Below are 20,329 nucleotides of genomic sequence, written 5' to 3'. Positions count from 1 at the left end.
GCATTTGCCAGCGAGAGCAATTCGCTACCGCGAGCACGCGATCGTCCGTGGATCTATCAACATCGCGATCAATTAACGGGCGGTTAATTAAAAGCGTCATTAGTAATACATACGTGCGTGAGCGAAATTGCACTTGTGATGCGCGGTTCATTTTCACACGCGTGCTTAGAAAATAAAATAATCATAAATCTCCAAGCTCGTGGACGTAAAATTTTTATACGCTAATGATTCCGTTTTTATGGGATTCGTACCGTGATTGCGATTACGTAGAGCGTTGAAAATGACAAACAATATTTTTTTCTGAGAAGGAAGAAAATGATGAAGTCACGTTCACCGAGTTTCTCGATCCCGTTTTCCGAATACGTATACAATTGAAACGCGCGTTTAGCATGCACGTGGCGGCGATAGCCCCCGAAATTCCGAGACCAAGTAAGTTTCACCCCGCGACCGACACGTAGGTAGCTGCAGAACGGGCAAAGGTTATCGCACGTCCATACGCGGGTTAATGGCGCATGCATGAACCGCTGCTGTACAACCCAAACACATGTTGGGCTCTCGTACATCGACGGGAAGCGAAACTCTCTCTCGCACCTACCTACCCACCCACCCACCTCTTCCGTTCGTTTCAATTTCACGAGCATCCCCGTCGGCTGGACGTGTAATGGACGCCGACCGTGCTATCAAACCGAACTAATAGGATCAACCGTACGTGCCCGATACGGTGACCCGAGATTCCTCGAATTTTAAGGACACTGGCTGCCGCACTGCCGATGTATGTATGTAAGACTGCGGAAAAATTCTTTTTTTTTCTGTAAATCAGCTGAAACGTCGATGAGAAAGAAATCGGGAAAGAAAAAGCATAATTTTATACATTAATTAATTTTAATAACTTTAATAAATAATATCTTTTAATAGGCTTTTTAAATAGACTCGTTAATAATAATGAATAAAAACAATAGTGCAGTGGTAATGAGAGCCAGCGGTAATTAGGCACAGATAAATTTATTATAAATTAATGGAAGTCACAAAACAAAAATGTGCAAACATTTCGATCGTTTCTTTGAAGCCTTTTCAACGCGATGATAAAAACCAGATAGATTTAGAGTTACATAAAAAATAATATATAATAAAATTACGGCGCAGTCAAGAATAAAATTGAGTATAAAGATGTCAAAAATACGATGTTGTCATTACAAATTAACAAGCAATATTTTAATCCGTCTTTATATATTTTTAATAACCACGAGATTCGCTTTAATGGATATCGTTAGAAATATCGGAGAATTGAATTAATTGTGATCGAGCACGATTGTGTTGTGCTTTCAGGTCTCGCAAAAATCGGGACTTTGGGAGGGTGCGAATTCGTCGTCGGGGGGAGCCGCGGAAGGCCCCTCGCGGAGTGTTTCTCACGCAGCGAGTTTGGATGCGATCTCGAAGAAAGCTGTGAAACCAGAAACGGCGAGGGTGCCTTGTCGCAGTCTCACCTGCAGCGTCTGTAAGTATATAATGATTCTCTCGTTCTCTATATCGTTTTTATACTCTATTCATCATATCCCGAATTGTCTGACTTGGCATTAGCGCTTTCTGTGAAGCGATATTTTACTTTACATATATCTATATATATATATATATGAACTCTAACGATATATATATATGTACATTCCTTTAGCTGCATTGCAATTCAATCAAAGTGACTGAGTGTAGTTTGTTTTCCTAAAAATAGCGAGGATGGTAAACAAGTGCAATCACAAGTTATGACTGATAAAAATGTTTCTCTCTTGATTTTGTCGAACATTTTGTAAAATAATTAAAAGAGACAATTTTAACAAGTTGAAGGAATATCGAAATCACTCTTGATAATTTTAAAGCCAATATGATTGACTTGAATAAATTCGACTAAAGTAATACAACGTCCTTGACAAGTTCAACAAATAACGTTTACTTTATAATTTTGTCGACTATGATTCGTTTTGCGAAAACTTTGATAGAGACAATAAATCGCTTAATTTCGCGTAGGTTTGTAATTACGATCGGCACATGTAGCCGCATGTATATACATATGTCTCGCAGTTAAATAACAATTAATGGAGCCGCGGATAATAATAATATCGTTGCATGCGACGTTTCATGCCGCGGATATTGACAGATAGTTGACCATCTGGCCTTCCGTACCGCGCATTGTAAGCAAAGCTCTCTATAACGTTGCGCTATTCGCGATGTAGCACGTGGAATATATACATGCTCTTGGATATTTGCAGATAGACTGATAGATAAATTGCCTTTATATCGTCCATTTGCGACAGAAAATGGGAAAAATATATTAGAAGAGAAATTCTTCGTTGAACATAGAAAGCTTGCGACTTACGCTTAATGGAAAATTATGTTTTTCTTACGTATATGTGTGTATATCTAATATAACTGATTGCGAGGATCGATTTTTGATATTTGATAATGTTGAATCAATATTTATTTTACATTAATGTGTAATCTGTCAGAGCGAAGAAATACAGTTAAGAGCCGCGTTACGTTTTCTCGATAAACTTTTATTCTCTCGGTTACGTCGGAAAAATCTCCACCTCTCCAAGTCGTAAAATAAAATCTGCAACTAGACAGACATTCGGTGAATTCGAGAGACGCTCTTTGGTGATTGCGATCGCGTAACAGCCCTGGTAGTTGTACCAGTCAACATTTGGAATGCGATAAGCATCCATGTAATTGCTACGTGATTTAGTATCGCTTCCTTCAAGAGAGCAAAAAGTTTATCTGGAACATAGAAACAACGCATTTGGCTCACGATTTTCATCTAAGTGCGTCCGACTAAATGTCACCATTCTTAACGTCACCGTTAATAGGCGACAATTCTTTGCTTGTGAAGAGGGGTATAAAGAGAAGTATAAAGAAAACATTATTTTGGGACACGGAGAAGATAACAAAGGAGAGAGATTTGCCAGATCTTGCACCGAGATCTTATTTTTAAGTCATCACGTAGAAAGATACCCCATAAAAAGAATATCCCAAAATAATCGACAATATGTTTAACTCCTTACGTTATATCTCGCACCGATGCGAGATAATTTACGCTTTTTTCTCTGCACAAAGAACTTAATCAAGTGCTCCATTGTATCGAACTGACGAAACTGTCTTACATTACGTATTTTCGCACGGTATCGGGAAAAGTTTCAATGAACGTTAAACTACCTTTTTAGAATATCTCATCACGACGATAATTTTAAGTTAGAGGCAGGAGTGTTTTATCAAATAACTAACGAAACGAGGATCTCTCTCGTAATGTCTTTGTGTCACGATACAACGATTCAGACATACTCCTCTTCCTCGCAACGAAGGATTACGATAGTAGGTACCTTCTCGAGCTTTCCCACCCCTTTTCTTTTCCGTCTCATCTTATGCATTATGTATCGCCTCGTCAGCTTAATGGCGACCCCCGTCACGAACTGTCAATTCAAAATCAAACCTCAGTAAACTATTTTAGTACCGGGCCGAGGGAGCGAACATGTCACCCTCGAGCGACGACCAGCCACAGTCGATAATCTAGCCGAAGGTAAAATAGGAGGGAGCAACCACCCTGCTCTCTTGGTTTCCTTTAACCGACCGAGTGCCAACTGGCTCGCGAGCTTGCACCCCTTTTATAACTTACCAAGCGCTTGCAGCTTTCTTGTTATCATGAGCTTTCGAGAGATAACTTCGTACTACTTTCGTCCGATTGAGCTTTCATAGGCCTGTTTCTACCACTTACACCCTACTCTACTACTGTTATTCTCTACTTATATACTATTACTACTTACTTATACTACTTACTTACTATTTATATTACTTATACTGCGTTGATTTACAATATGCTAGCATTGAAAGCTCCACGTGAAAGAGTGCTATCATTTTATACCTCTGATTATTATCAAACGAGCACTGTAGCCTCGCTCGATCAGCCACTTTGTACTTGCAATCCTGAGAATTCACAAACGTCTGTCCAGATGTCTTCTATTGTACTCTGTCTGAAGCGATTCACTTTCTTCGCGAGCCAATGCACAAGTCTAATTTAAACTTTATTAAGCTAAATCTAGCTCAGAATGCTCAAATGCATTTTTTTCTCCTTTTTCAGGGAAGATAGATTATTTTTGTTTCAATCGTTATATAAAAATTTTGTCACGTTTTTCCACATGTGAATAAAACGTGACATTAAACTTTTTTAAAATATATTATTTATAATTTATATAGACAAAAGTACGACGCATTTATTTGGCATTTGTTTCGTATATAAATATTTTCGTCCAAATCACGTCATCGATTTATTCTTGTCTTGATTTTCGCTCTCTGAAACGGATTCTTCGATCACGTGACTCGGCGAGAACAGAGAACTTCTTTTGAGCACATTTTGGCTGGCCGAGGGTTTTATCGAGAATTAAAATTCTTAGTTACATTGCTTATTCTCTTTACAGCGGGACAAGAATGGCTGATCTTTCACGGCTTCTTTTACTTCAACACATATGCAAATATCACGGTGCATCCGGGTACATGCCCGGAGCATCATTACGTACCATTATACGTACAGATCATATCGTGGAGCCACGTGAACCACGCGTAATCGTGAAAGTACGCGATCAATAATAACAGCCATATATCATTGTAACTATATATCATTGTAACTATATATCATTGTATAAATCATCTCAGCAAGACGATCCCCATTTATTGTATACATATACAATATTACGTATATTCAACGTAACATCTAATTAAAACATCACTCGATATATATGATCGTTTGGCGCGATTTTTTTTACAAACAATAAATCTCTTTCACAGGTATGCAGCTTCTAGTGCGGATTAACTGACTCGTTTTACTAACACACTCTTGAACGCTTCTAGATCGAGATATAGGCTCGGTTATTTATTTATTTTTTGAATAAACGCCGAAGCGATTATCAGTACAATCTTTGATTAATATTGTTGTTTGCACACATATTTTATAAAGAAAATAATAACTTTTTAAACGTTTATTTTCATTTTATGTATATTTTCTCTATCACATATTTTAATTCCATTTTTACGTAACATTAAATTAAATTAAATTAAAACGTTGTCAGAGAGGGAAAGAGAGAGAGAGAGATGATGTAAAATTTGTTTTGGTATTTTGCGTGTGATCGCTTCGATGCACCGTCATATTTACATTAGATTAGAATGTGTGCCGTAAATGGTATCGTAAAACTCGACTGAAACAGAATTATATCGTTTGAGACACGTATTACTGTACACACGTGCCTGTATTCATACTAGATTATTACAGAGTTACGGCTTCTTTCGTAATCATTATAAATATATCGATTATAGCGATATATGTAAATACGATTGGTCTTGTAACTTAGGTCATTAGAGTTGCTGTCGCCATTCTCAAAGATTCGGTGGAAATAGATTTGATTCGATCGAGCCTGTATTTCGCACCTATAGATTTTGAATTAACAATAACGTATAACGATGATATCACATCGCTACGCGAGTATAATCTCAAAGAAAAAACTGACACATGTATCGTTCACTTTTGTAGCAGCGAAACATTCGAAAATCTTTCCTGGCGTTGCGTCTGAAAGTGATCTGCAGAAATGGCGAACGTCCAAGGACCGAAAATCGCCGTCTCTGAGTCAGATGGGACCAGATTCCATCAAACACAAAGTAAGTTTTAGTTGTTATGTGCAAAAACATATGTTCAAGTAAAAATCATCCACGTATTTAGCGCTTTTTGACTTACACTATTTTTTAATTATCGGACGCACTAGCGGATCCTGATGTCGATAATGGGGGGGGGGGGGGGGGGGGTTGCAAAATTATTTTATTTAATATTTTTGGTTTCATGATTAGCTTTTATTCCAGGATCAACGACGTCGATAGCTCTTTAATGTTTGTTTTTCTTTATTTATATTTTTTTAACAAATTCAGCAAAACTGTTTCTTTTAATTTGCGGGGGGGGGGTTTAACCCCCCCCCCAGGATCCACCAGTGTATATATATATATATATATATATATATATTATATAGATATAAAGAATTTCTCGCCTAATTATTTTCATGCAACGAAATTATCTCATCATTTCGTCCTATGTCTGACTTAATCTAAACTTAACTCCTTGAATGCGTAATGAGTATAATTTACAATGTATCTTATACATACATATTGTATATATTATACAGATATAAAGAATTTCGCCTAATTATTTTCGTGCAACGAAATTATCTCATCATTTCGTCCTATGTCTGACTTAATCTAAACTTAACTCCTTGAATGCGTAATGAGTATAATTTCCAGTGTATCTTATACTTATATATATATATATATATATATATATATATTATATAGATATAAAGAATTTCGCCTAATTATTTTCATGCAACGAAATTATCTCATCATTTCGTCGTATGTCTGACTTAATCTGTACTTAACTCCTTGAATGCGTAATGAATATAACTTACAGTGTATCTTATACTTTTATATATATATATAATATATACATATATATATATATAAAAATTTAAGATACACTGTAAATAATACTCATTACGCATTCAAGGAGTTAAGTTTAGATTAAGTCAGACATAGGATAAAATAATGAGATAATTTCGTTGCATGAAAATAATTAGGCGAAATTCTTTATATATATATATAATATATACAATATGTATGTATAAGATACACTGTAAATTATACTCATTACGCATTCAAGGAATTAAGTACAGATTAAGTCAGACATAGGACGAAATGATGAGATAATTTTGTTGTACGAAAATAATTAGGCGAAATTCTTTGTATCTATATAATATATATTATATAGATATAATATATATTATATATATATTATATAGATATAAAGAATTTCATGTAATTATTTTCATGCAATGAAATTATCTCATCATTTCGTCGTATGTCTGACTTAATCTAAACTTAACTCCTTGAATGCGTAATGAGTATAACTTACAGTGTATCTTATACTTTTATATATATATATATAATATATATATATATATATATATATATATATATATATAAGTATAAGATACACTGTAAATAATACTCATTACGCATTCAAGGAGTTAAGTTTAGATTAAGTCAGACATAGGATAAAATGATGAGATAATTTCGTTGCATGAAAATAATTAGGCGAAATTCTTTATATATATATATATATAATATATACAATATTTATGTATAAGATACACTGTAAATTATATTCATTACGCATTCAAGGAGTTAAGTACAGATTAAGTCAGACATAGGACGAAATGATGAGATAATTTCGTTGCACGAAAATAATTAAGCGAAATTCTTTATATCTATATAACATATACAATATGTATGTATAAGATACACTGTAAATTATACTCATTACGCATTCAAGGAATTAAGTACAGATTAAGTCAGATATAGGACGAAATGATGAAATAATTTTGTTGCACGAAAATAATTAGACGAAATTCTTTATATCTATATAACATATACAATATGTATGTATAAGATACACTGGAAATTATACTCATTACGCATTCAAGGAATTAAGTACAGATTAAGTCAGACATAGGACGAAATGATGAGATAATTTTGTTGTACAAAAATAATTAGGCGAAATTCTTTGTATCTATATAATATATATTATATAGATATAAAGAATTTCATCTAATTATTTTCGTGCAATGAAATTATCTCATCATTTTGTCCTATGTCTGACTTAATCTATACTTAACTCCTTGAATGCGTAATGAGTATAATTTACAGGGTATCTTATACTTATATATATACACTATATAGCGGATCCTGACGTCGATAGCTTTTTAATGTTTGTTTTTTTTATTTATATTTTTTAAATAGATTCAGCAAAACTGTTTCTTTTAATTTGCAAGGGTGGGGGGGTTAAACCCCCCCAGGATCCGCCAGTGATCGGACGTAATATAATTCGATTTAATTACCATATAATAAAGAATTGGATAACTTTTTTATAAGTATTTTATTACTACTTTACTGATCAAATATATGTGCTTTGTAACATTACAGTTTTCCTTACAAGACAATGGATCTGCAAAGTATTTTCAAGGAGCGATGCACACACCGAACATGGGAGAAAAAGTCGCTCAGGTGAGTGAATTGTTTTTATGTCACAATTAGAAACCAATATTAAAAGAATTTGCAAATTGCAAGGGAAGAAATAGATAATCTCGAAAAACTGCAGCATTGAAAGGTACAAAATTAATCGAGAATTTATTCTTTACTATAAATATTTATATACATATATATGCTTAATATAAAATAGATTTATATAAATTGATTATATCGAAAGTTTGCAATCGTCTCTCTCGTGATTTCGCTCATATTTCGAGAGACGACAGAAGATGAAAAGCATCACGACAAGGTATTTGTTTGATTGCCTAATTGAAATTTGTGTAAATGTATTTTCCGGAAATGAAAATGTCAACTGTTTTTTGATCGGTCAGAACAGAAAGTTTCTTCATTTATTTGAAGCACTTTGGTTTCGTAAATTAAAGATAGGGTTCGTCGAGAAAAAAAAGTGTGAAATTTCATTTGCTGATGCCAAACAACTGAAACGTGTTTTCGTCACGAAATACATTTTCCAAATTAACGAATTTGCTGATGTTTTTGTACTCTTCCGGAACAATTTATGTTCCCTTGCGTAAGAAACAAATTATTTAATTAGTGTTAGATGAGGAATTGGATTTCGACTCTTGCATCATTTGTGATGCTCTAATTTTTCAATCCAACAGAATCTTAAGAAAAATAAATCAAGAAACAATTATACGACGATAGAGAAAATATAATAAGATTTAATATAGTAAAATTATAATTATATAGTTATATAATTATACTTACATATATGATTTGCTGTTAAACTACTGAGCACCAAAAATTCCTTTATTTTTTGCAATTATTTTTTTATTGAACAAACACATTTTTATTAATTCTTGTATATCAAATAAATTCGTACTTTTTAAATCGAGAACATAGGAGATAAACAAAACTTGTTTAATTAAAAATTTTTTTCTAATAAAATATTTTTCCTTATTTTATATTTACGTGGTACGTGGTTTGATAGACAATGACGATAGAACGTGCGAGCTTTTAAACATTTAATAGAAGAGCAGAGTGCGAGGGTGGTCAGGGGAGGAGATTGTTTGCATACGGATGTATGTACGTTTAACACACTGCCTTACATTAATACGTCCCTGACTGGCGCCAATCCGACTGTGCCGCAGTCTCGTAGGCGGAAATCTCCCGCAGCCTGCAATTTCTCGCAAAATGACGTTGATTTTACAGCGAATACCTACGCGGTCATCGCGAGATGGAAGGCACCGTGACAGAATATTTTTATTTAATATTATCAGCGATGCACAAAATTGGAAACTGTCCCGCATAATAAATCCGTTCGTATATGTCATGCCGTGGTAATATAATGTCGTGAAATAAAATCCACTCTGCTTATATCAATGTTCTTGATATCATATCATTGAAAAAAAAACTCCATATTACATCCGCGACACTACATCGCTTTCATAAAACACGATATATTTAGACAAAAAGTAACGCAATTCGAAAAAGATGTTTGATTTATATATTTTTCGGTTAATAAAAATATTATCGTATTTCGAATATATACGATAATTAGAGAGTTAACTATTCTTTCGCATGCCTTGTTCCTTTATCGCGTATTATGCTAAACGACATTTTATTCGCGGAAAACAATTTTTTATCAATTGATGATCCATTGTCCTCCAATACTATAGTGTCGAAGCGGAATTTAGCAATAATAGAGCAAACATTTTTTAATCAATTAAGAGTATTTTAGAATTTTATTGAAACTAAAGAACATCCTGTATACACGTGTAATTATCACTATACTAAAGCTTCACTCTCCTACATGTATGAAACAATTAAAATTCAACGGTGTATTTCCTCTAATGTTGTCATTATCTCTTGAAACTGCATATATATATATTGCAGCTTGCAATATGCAATTCAATTTGCTCAACAAAATCGCGAAAAGCATACGAGCTTTTGAGAAAATATATAGTTATTGTATACAGCTTTCATATTGCTGTAATTCAAATCATTACTTTGTGGTTTAAACGTGTTAGTCCAAGCGATTATATAAATTATGGACGCAATTGCTGCGACTTGCAAACAACATTTCAGCAGGCGCGACCATCATTTCGCGGCGAAGCTTAACGGGAGAGAAACTCTCTTTTTCTCACTCACTATGTTTATTTATGTGAACTAAGAATGGCTACCGAATTTCCGATATATCGATATCCGATACTGCAACATTGCATCAGGGATTTTTATCATGGATGTTGTTGCAATAATTATATCGGTGTCAATAAATCAATTTTTCCAACGTGCAGCGCTGACAGGTTTTTTCTCTCCAAACGGGTTTGTTTAAAAGCTTTACAGAAGAACCATATTTTTTTTATTCATTTTGCCGAAGCGTACTAAAACTGTTAGTATTACGATGAACTATATCTATAAATATCATGTTGCAAATGTATGAAAGAAAAAAAATGTCACATGCAAAAACGCATAGAATTCACGACCGAAAATAGTATCTCGCAAGCTCTCTCTTTTTGATGGGAACGAGCTTTTGCAACGTTCCGAGAATTTGTGTACTAGGTAGGTAACAGCTGCGACGTAGCGTTAAGCGGTCAGTAATTAATAGCATCACTGAATAACTAACATTCCGCGCTTATTTCGTGGCAAATTTTCAATGTTTCTCACGCGACAATAAGTTTTGATAGTTTTCGTTTTGACTCTGATCGCAATTGCACAATCATCAAAAGACCGGACGGAAACAAAGGAGAGAATACAAGTAACGCGAGAGTGACTAATTAATAACGGTAATTAATGGCTCAAGACAATGCGTGTCGTTTCTACATTAGATGTGCGTGCTATAAATTTAAGTGGAGTGATCATAAGGAATGAAATAGTAGTACTGAGCGGTATATTCAGTCGTTCAAAGTAATTGATTATCTTTTTAGAAGGAAACGACTGTAATGCATGGCTAATTAATCATCTTCTTGCGAGGATGTCTTTAATCAAACGAAAGCAAGGAGCTCTTTTAGGATATATAGTCAATGTTTTCAATTTTAAAAACAATAGATCCGCTCTCTTTGGTTCATCCTTTCGATCAATCAGTCTTTGCAAAAGCAGATTCTATTAGCAGAATAGCAATTTATTTACGTAGTTTGCCAAGAATCTTGATATGACGAGAGTTCTCGGATATTCGATCATCCGCTTGTTTACCGCGAATTGAACAAGAATAGGATCGCGTCCAAAATATAGCATCCGTTACTGCGCGTGTTAGCGGAGGAGAGTGTACCGAAATAAAGATCGTACCGGAAGTGCGGAAGTGTACACACACCGGCATAAATGGTGTCCGGCGTTAGATGTGTGCGAATACGTGTATGACAGCCGAAAGTCATACGCACACATACGTAACGCGACATACGTATATGACTTTCGGCTGTCATACACGTATTCGCACACATCTAACGCAGGACACCATTAATGCCGGTGCGTGTACACGTCGATCGGGGCGCGCGTTGCCGGAGTAGAGGCGAGTCCGCTGGCTGGCGGGCGGATTGCCCCCAGCAAAAGGGGTCAGAGGGAGAGCAACTTATCGGGGGCGCACGCGTGTCAAAACGAGAGGGTGGACGGAAAGGGTGCGAGAGAGGGTGCGAGAAATTCGCAAGCTTCCCGTTATAGGGCGCTCTGATCAGTGTCGCAGTGTCTGCGCCTTGTTCCGTCCGGCAGGTAGCTTCGTCGCCACTCCGTCCATATCCTCGGCGAAGGAAGATCGCACATGCAAACGGTGATAAGACGTCCTACTTTCACATTCTCAGATTTCGTGGGGGTAGAGAAAGAGGGAGAGAGGCAGAATCCTCTACGCGATCAATTCATTCAACGTCGCGCCCTCCGTGCTCGAGGTCCTCGAGACACGCGCGTTCTCTCTTCGTTCTTTCACTCAAGATTATGACAGAGGACCGAGCGGTACCGACCAGTGGTACCCACGTTGACTTAGCCGCGAGTGATCGGGATCGTTCACCATCCTTCGCGAACGACGGTGCCTAAGATCGAGATTGTTTTCTCATACGGGTACATCGTGAGCTTTCGACAGGTCGACGGTGGTTCGCGAGGATCGCGAAAGTCATAATCCGAATAGATTCGAATTCTCTCGAGGCGACATCCGAATCCGAGTCGTCGATGCCAAGTCCGCGACGAGGCTCGCGGGAGATAAGTCACGGTAAATTATCATGGGCTTTTTCGGGAGTCGAAGAGAAGACGCGAGATCGCCGATCGATCGGTTCTAAAAGTCGGCGGACGAATCGTAGAACGATCGATGACGAAGGGGTTTATTGCAGCCGATAACGATAAGTGAACGCTGGATCGCGAACGATGTGAACGTGTGTTTTGAACGTCTCTCGTCTAAATACAAAATTAAAAGTACAAATAAAAATATATAAAATACTCGGCATGTGACAAACGGAGAAGTCGCTGCGTTTGTTACATGCCATCGTTAAAATAATGTATGGGATGTTAAAGTGATTCGCGATCTCAAAACATATTAGAGATATTTATAACTGTATTGTAATAGAGAAAGATTGTAAAAGAAAAAATTTCTTCTAAAAAGAATATAAATCGTGTCATATATATATATATATATATTTATTTATTTATTTATTTTTTATTTATCTACTTTTATGTATTATACATATGTTTAAGACCCGTTTCTACCAACGTCGGTTAACTTTAACCTCCGGTTAAACTATATCTTTGTCTCTTTTCAGATACGTTCTTAAAAAGAAATAAAGATATAGTTTAATCGGAGGTTAAAATTAACCGACGTTGATAGAAATGGGCTTAATTCTCTTTAAAATATCATTCGACAATATAACTTAAATAAAATAAAACTGGAATTAAGATAACATCACATTTATTATGAATTTTAAAAATTAATGAAACGAGAAATTTTTCATTATAATATTTTCTATACTGTTTTTAATTTATATTATGGATCGCGCGCTTTATATAAAATCCCGCGTATCAACGCGCGCAATCTTGAATGTAAAACACTTTTTTAATAAACGAAAGTGAACCCATTGGCGATTCTACTCTCGAGCGATAAGCCACTTTTCATAAGATTATTCACGGTCGGTGCTTTGATACAAACTATGCCAAGTAGCCATCTCTCCTCGGCATTATTCATTACCCATGTCTCCGCAAAATGCCTCAGATTCATTGCATTCTCATGTAGTTACGAATTACCTAGAAATGCCAAACTAATTAAGCTTTGCTAAGAAAAAGTTTATTCAGAAATTTGCAATCTCGGAGAGAAAAATTCAAATTTATCGTGTCGTTTACCACGCTTTGCGTAAATTCGCAAGAGTAAATTCATTCTTCAAGTTGGTCGCCACGCGAGCAATTAACTTTGCCAGAGGAACAGCGTGAATGTGTCCATCCACGTGTTCCTCTCGCGTTTGCATCACGCGTTGCGTACGAATTGCACTGTCCTGGAAAGATCGATGGCAATAATTTGATTGAATCGATTTCTCGTATCAAGCTGTCAATGGTTCTCTTTGATTATAAAATTATTTCTTTAAAATATAAAAAATATATATATATTTTATGCAAGCTCTTTGCATTATTTCATTTTAATTTAAAGTATTATTATCTCTATCATATATTTTTCTGTTCTGTGTATTTATTAAAGTATTTCTTTGTAGTTCTGTACAAGAACTTTAATATTTCAGTATCGTGAAAGTGATAACGCTTCGCAAACTCGCTTTATCCGCATGCTTCAAATTTTCATAAACAGTGCTTTATTCAAATTGCTTTGATGTTGTTGCTTAAGATTGTTACATATTGTGTTAAGAATCTGAATGATGAGTAACGCAATAATTGAACCAACAATTTTTATATGTCTAATTTTTTATATTCTTTATAGTTTATAGCATACAATATTAAGATCTTTATTTTGCCTTTATGACTGGTTTAACAATACATCAATGTAAAGTATCGCTTTTTTTATCATGTTTATGTATCGACACCTATCACATTAATTTAAGTTTATTCAATGATTTACGCAATTTATGTCTTGCTTATATTCAGCTTTAACGAGGTAATCCTTTACAATTAATAAAAATATTAGATTTTATGACACGCGCGTTTCTATTTAAAATGGTGGCGCCCAAAAATTTTGCAAGTGTAGTATTTCATATCTTCCTAAAGATCGGAAATTTGTTTTTTATCTCGAGTTAGATAATTAAAATGAACTCATTTGTGAGCATAATCTTCATGCGTGGATCGAAATTAATTTCACACGAATTCAGCAAATCTAAATTAAGATCATACCTAGGTGTTGGAGCCAGAAGGGTCCATTCTCTCTTTATCAACAAAATCGATAAGCTCCACTCGCGAGATATGGGCTCGCGACAAGAAGCTTGTTAAGAAAAGCATACATAAAGTATCCAAGAATTAATATCCCTTTCTTCACAGATTCCTAATCGATTTTTTCTTAATGGAAAAAGAACATATATTATAATATTGCTTCCTTATAGAGGAAACTTTGTTTTTATATTTATATTTATAATATATAAATGTAATTATATATATTTATAATTATATTTATATATTAATTTATTATTTAAAAAAAACAAACATTGACATATATATATATTTTAATTAATTAAATTAAATTTATTGCTTTTGTTTTTATAAAATATTTATTACATTTTCAAGTCAATTATTTGTTCAAAATTGCTTAGCTTCTTGGCGCGGTACTTGTGAAGTAATCTGATGCCCGCGATAATCTTATTTTTCCACAAATTCACTTTCGTGAGCATTGCAACATTGCTCTCCGGGGAAAACTATTGAGAAAGCTTTTCTTCGCACGATTTCGATCGTATAGCCCTGACGTTGAGAATTAATCAGCCTTTATTGCAACTTGAAACACACGAATCGGACTATCGTTCTCGGCGCGAAGATTAATCGCCAATTGCATCGAACAAGCCGCGATCGACGAAGAGAGTATCTCTTCTAATCCGTTCTTTTTTTTCAGTGGAAGTGTTTATGGCGACAATTCGTGTTCACTCTATTGTAAACTATTATGTTACTATGATGTAATCGGCGAAAGTCATAGTCACCAAGTGATCAATGACAGGCGTCCTTGTGTCGCGGTGGTAGCACCACCCCATTTACCAAGGCTTATACGTATATGTGTGTTGTGTGCATAAGCACGTACGGGTGCCAGTATACACATGCGAGAACACATGATTCACCTAGCAACTTATCCCTACTACCTCTACACCTTTTTACATTATTTCGCAGCCGGCTTAAGTCCCACTTTTTTATCGACGCCGAGAAAGATCGAAGTAGACAATGTCTATATATAGTCAGACACGCAACAATCGCGCGCCGATGGTTCGTAGAAACGCTGACTATATTTGTACGGATATATTTTGTTAGATATATGTTTTTTGCTCAGATACTCTGTGTGTACAGATATCAATCTCGCTCATTTCAATATATATATATTCTATCTTTTGCATCTTTCATAAGCACGTCATTCACGTGAAAGAGAGTGAATTTCGCGCTATAACAATGATTTCCGAAAGACGTTGACTTTAATGTTATCAATAATCGTTTAGCATGAATTAGAGTGAAACTGCAACAATGCAATTTACATAGTTATATTATGAACTTTCCGCCGCCACGAGGTTCTTATTAAGGATGCAAAGTGATTATATCACGCAAAAGGTCGCTTGCTCAATGTTGGCTGAATGTACAAGATTTATCTATACTTTATCTATACTTGATCCTTTATTTCAATGTTAAGCATGGCACATTGATGACGCGAGTATTTTTTATTTCGACGAAATATTATTCTTTTACATTAAAATTGAAGAATTATTTATTAAAACATACAATTTTTTTAACCAAACTTGGTATTTTCGATTGATTTAACAGTTTAAATAATACAAAAATATATGCTAATGAAAAACATTACAAGCATTGTTTATTCACAAATGTTTTCAGAAATAACGCTCTTTTCAAGAAATATATATTTTTACTTCTTCTTTCTAAATGTCAAAGAGTGAACAAGATTCTTTCGCACACTATCATTTTGCATTAAATTCTATCGTTTCGACGCCAGGCGAAACCTACAGTAATAAGTGTCTTAGTGCACGCAAGCACGCAATAGCATGACAACGCGTTCGTTCATTGGAAATCTTGCCCCACGGTAATATTTTTGACTTATAAATTGTAATAAAAATGTATTTTGTATATTGTAATAATAAAAATGTAATTTGTACACATATATATCGTCGAATTTAAGAATTATATTGATTCTCTAAAATTAGAAGAAACAATCGAGAGCACAAATTTCTCATTTTTTTAAATGAAATTTGAGAACTCGATCGATTTGATTTTAATTTAATCAAAAAATTGATTCTTGACTTATAAAGGATAACTTTTTAATTGCTACGACGATTAATAGCAATATTATTAATAATAAATTATTTGACAGAAACAGACAGATATATCGTGTGTTGGCAAACGAATAAAAGTATTACTAGTTAAAATGCACGTAAGGACTCATACGTCTCTTCGATATGCTCGTGGGCCGAGAAACTACAAACACTGCTTAATTCGACAATAAATGCATCTCGAGCTTGTCGTTCATTTTAAAAACACGAGAACTGCCGCGTTTTTACAAGTCATATGAAAAACCGAGGAACAAGGGGAGACACGCGTCAAGAATCATCTTAAGAATAAGAGATACAGGTCCGCGCTACAGTCAATTAAATCGCCAATTAAATTACTCGCCACATCGCCAACGAGCAGAAGAAAGAGTACGAGAAAGAGTGCATTCTGAGGGAAGCGAAACCATCGTCTCGTATCGGATAATTGAGTCTAAAGAAAAAAGAGGAGAGAGATCCTCTCGACTGATTTTCGAATTAATTTTCCGTCTGGCGAGTTTCTTTGTTTTGCGTCGAGACAAAGACTATATTTACGTATAAAGGACCGCGATCGCTCGCAGGAGTCCGAGTTTTGCCCGTTTGAATGCCCTAAATGAGCGATGACGACGAAAAGATAAGCGAAGGTGATTGGGAGTGGACCCTGACTAAGGGTTGCTGGGAGAGCGACAGCGTGACAAGCGCGGCGGAAGAGGACGAGGAGGAGGAGGCTGCTGACTCGTGTGAACTGGCGCCCCATAGTACGATGAATGTGGGGACTGGCAGGGTCGATTCCCCCAGTCCCCAGGACATCAGGCTGCTCAATGACCTCGTCGAAGACCTCAGCAAGGAGCAGGAGGAAAAGAGCGACCAGCCGCGGGCGGAACAGGTGAGCCATGCATTATCGGAAGTAGAACGAGAATGTTGACGCTCTTGGGTTGACGACCTCGTTCGGATTCCGGTAGCAAACTTTCTGATCCTTGTGTCGTGCAACGAGGAATTGCGAGTAAAGTGCATTTATTGCTTTTATGCTCGGCTCGATTTCCATCGTCGCGATGCATTCTCTCAAACTTCTTTTATTCTTGAGTCACAATAATCTGCACTATGACTTTTTCGCAAAATGGGTCGGCATATGAATCGCGCAATGTTGAGATGTGTATGCAAGATTGTTCTACACATGTCATTATATATGACATGATTCTGTAATGGATATTGATAAAAATGGGAGTAATTTTTATTTTTAAATATAATATACATGATTCCATTCTCTCTCTTCAAGCTCACATATTACTGAATTTGTACATGTATCTATATTAAAATTATAGTGTTCAGAATATGCACCAGCTTAATCAAACAAGAAATTAAACATATAAATAATCGGTTTACACATATTATAATTTATTTGCCAGACTAAAATCTAGAGCACGTGGTAAATATGTACTTAGAATTTCGCGTATAGAATTTGGGGAATTTCTCGACGAGAGACTTTTTAGGGGAACGAAAGATCACGCTTGTTGCAAAAAACGAGAACCTATAATTTAGAATAAAGAAGTAATCCAAGTTTCCGCATGCTTTGCCAGCCACGTGCGACGAAGCGCGGTGTCCTTTACGTTTTTCGAAACGTGGCGAACGAACGAGCGCGAAAATGTGCGAACTAGGTTTATCGACGGTTCCAGCGCTTTCCAGCTCTGGCTGGCTAGCTGACCCAAATTGAAACGGAATGATTTAAAGGTTTTAAAATGAACAGCCACGCTCGTGATCAATGACGAACGCGTCAACGTGTAAAAAAGGATCTCTATCTGAATTTTTCTAATTAATTTTTCCATCGTGTTTTGCGCGCGAGCGATAAATTCTCGCCCTTGTCCTCCTCCGCTCGTACTTATGGGAATATCGACTAAAGTTTCCCGACTTTGTGCTTGTCGAGCGACGGGAAATATCGCCTACTAGATTTCAGAGAATGAGGACGTTGGGGATTAAACTTATCTTCTCGTGAATATCATATCCTCTCGGCGAGCGCATCTAGAATCGAAGAAATAATGAAGTACTAGTATCGGTAATGAAGATATTACTTATCTTCTTTCAAGGATATATTAAATTAATCTACTGGAAAAATGTTCTTAATGGGATTTTTTCGTTTGTATTATATCCTACTTGACAAAGAAAATTGTATTCTTCGTTTCTCGGAAACATGCCATTAGAGAAATTATATAGCAGTATAAATCTAGCGATACAAATCTTCTTAAGCATAATAATGTAAAGATGTTAATCGCCATAATAATCAATAGTATTACGCACAATTGTTACTTTGCAACAAATTAGCGATGATAACGAGTTATTTTACGAGAGGAAAATAAACATTAAATTATATTACACAACTGAATCAAATTAAAAATTAATATCTTTTTATATAGACATGTGATATAAATAATAACAATCCTCACACGTTGATACACAACTATTAACTTTTATTTTAATTATTTATTAGCAAAAATTACACGAGGCTAAATTATTATTTAGGTCATATTCGAAACAATTTCCGAGATATCAAAGAGAATGGTATTGTATAAAAGACAGTAATATTATATAGAATTACGCATTAAAGATACAAGACAAATTATTATTTAGTTCATATCCGAGACGATATGACATAAAATAGAAAGGTTTGTTACGAGAAGAGATTTGATCGCTCGGCTGCGTCGCACATGCCTGCTCCGTAAAAGATGGAAAGCGAAAAATAAATAAAATGGTGAAAAAAAATAGACAGTTCAGCAAGGTTTTTCCATGGCTTTAGTCTCACGATTTTCCTCCGCTTTGCGCGTTTTTTTTCTCCGTTGACGAGCGAAAATAAAACGTAGGTATCGTAGCTGCATAGAGATTCCACTGACCGTGCACATAGATCGTTCAAAGGTTCACGGTCGGTGAAGATTTCGTTCAAATTTATAGCACGTAACTTGGATAAAAGAGAACGTCAGGGGATCAATATATTCAATGAAAATGGATTGCTATCGGAAAGAAGGACATATAGCTGTTTCCCTTCAAATGTACGATTCATTGCGATAATTGATACATCGCTTATATGTGTCCCGCGAATGTCATGATAAATTACTGGGACTGAAACTTGTAATTACTTTTATATAGATATATAATAATTTAAAAAAAATGAACGCATAAATATATCTTACGTACGAGACGCGATTTTAGACATGCCCAGCAGCAAAATTATTTAAATATGTAAAAGATAAATTAATTTAATAAATCTGCCCTTGAAAATCTTGCACAAAAAAATATTAAGAAAGATTGATGTAGAAAGGAATTTTTTTTATGGAATCCATGGGATTATTTAATGGGATGGCGCAAAAATGCTTGCCTCCCCTCTTCATTTCTATATCTCGCGAGAAGAATGCCATAATCAGCGAAACTTGTTATCTGCGCGGCCTCATATGCGAGCGCGTGACATTTCCACAATCGTATCTGGAAAGGAAGCATTTTCCATTTTGTGTCTTCATATAATGCGCCGTGTTTCACAATAGTCTCGATACGACGCCAGCGTCAGCTGGCGTCCCGCGCTCGGTTGCGCCGCGAGACATCGCGCATTCTCCTCTCGACTCCAGGGGTGTTGATTCTCGCGGGTCCGAGCCTGCGTAGAGACGAGCGTTGCGCGCGGCGAGCAAAGCCTGGTCGCGAATCAATAAGGGTCGAGCACAGGTGGGTCGTCGTCGACGACGGCGACGGCATCGAAACCAACGCACACAACGCGCATATACGTTGACGCCTGACGCGACGCGAGAGGAAGCAAGCCGACCGCCTCT

At 35.8% G+C, this 20,329-nt stretch overlaps 1 protein-coding gene across 1 annotated transcript in view; it reads left to right on the top strand.

The window, feature by feature from the left end:
- The window catches only part of Sei (potassium voltage-gated channel seizure), a 105,007-nt gene that overhangs the window by 51,463 nt on the left and 33,215 nt on the right, over window positions 1–20,329 (top strand). Inside the window, 4 exon segments of the mRNA XM_083035358.1 lie at window positions 1,327–1,495; window positions 3,491–3,559; window positions 5,561–5,685; window positions 8,053–8,133. Of these exon segments, the coding sequence (XP_082891484.1) occupies window positions 1,327–1,495; window positions 3,491–3,559; window positions 5,561–5,685; window positions 8,053–8,133 (444 nt within the window).

This window comes from Prenolepis imparis, unplaced genomic scaffold, assembly GCF_030444845.1.
Source record: "Prenolepis imparis isolate NDT839.2.m4 unplaced genomic scaffold, iyPreImpa1.0 SCAF_4, whole genome shotgun sequence".
NCBI classification, from domain to species: domain Eukaryota; kingdom Metazoa; phylum Arthropoda; class Insecta; order Hymenoptera; family Formicidae; genus Prenolepis; species Prenolepis imparis.
Note: the sequence above shows the minus strand (reverse complement) of the source record. Positions and strands in the feature narration are given on the sequence as shown.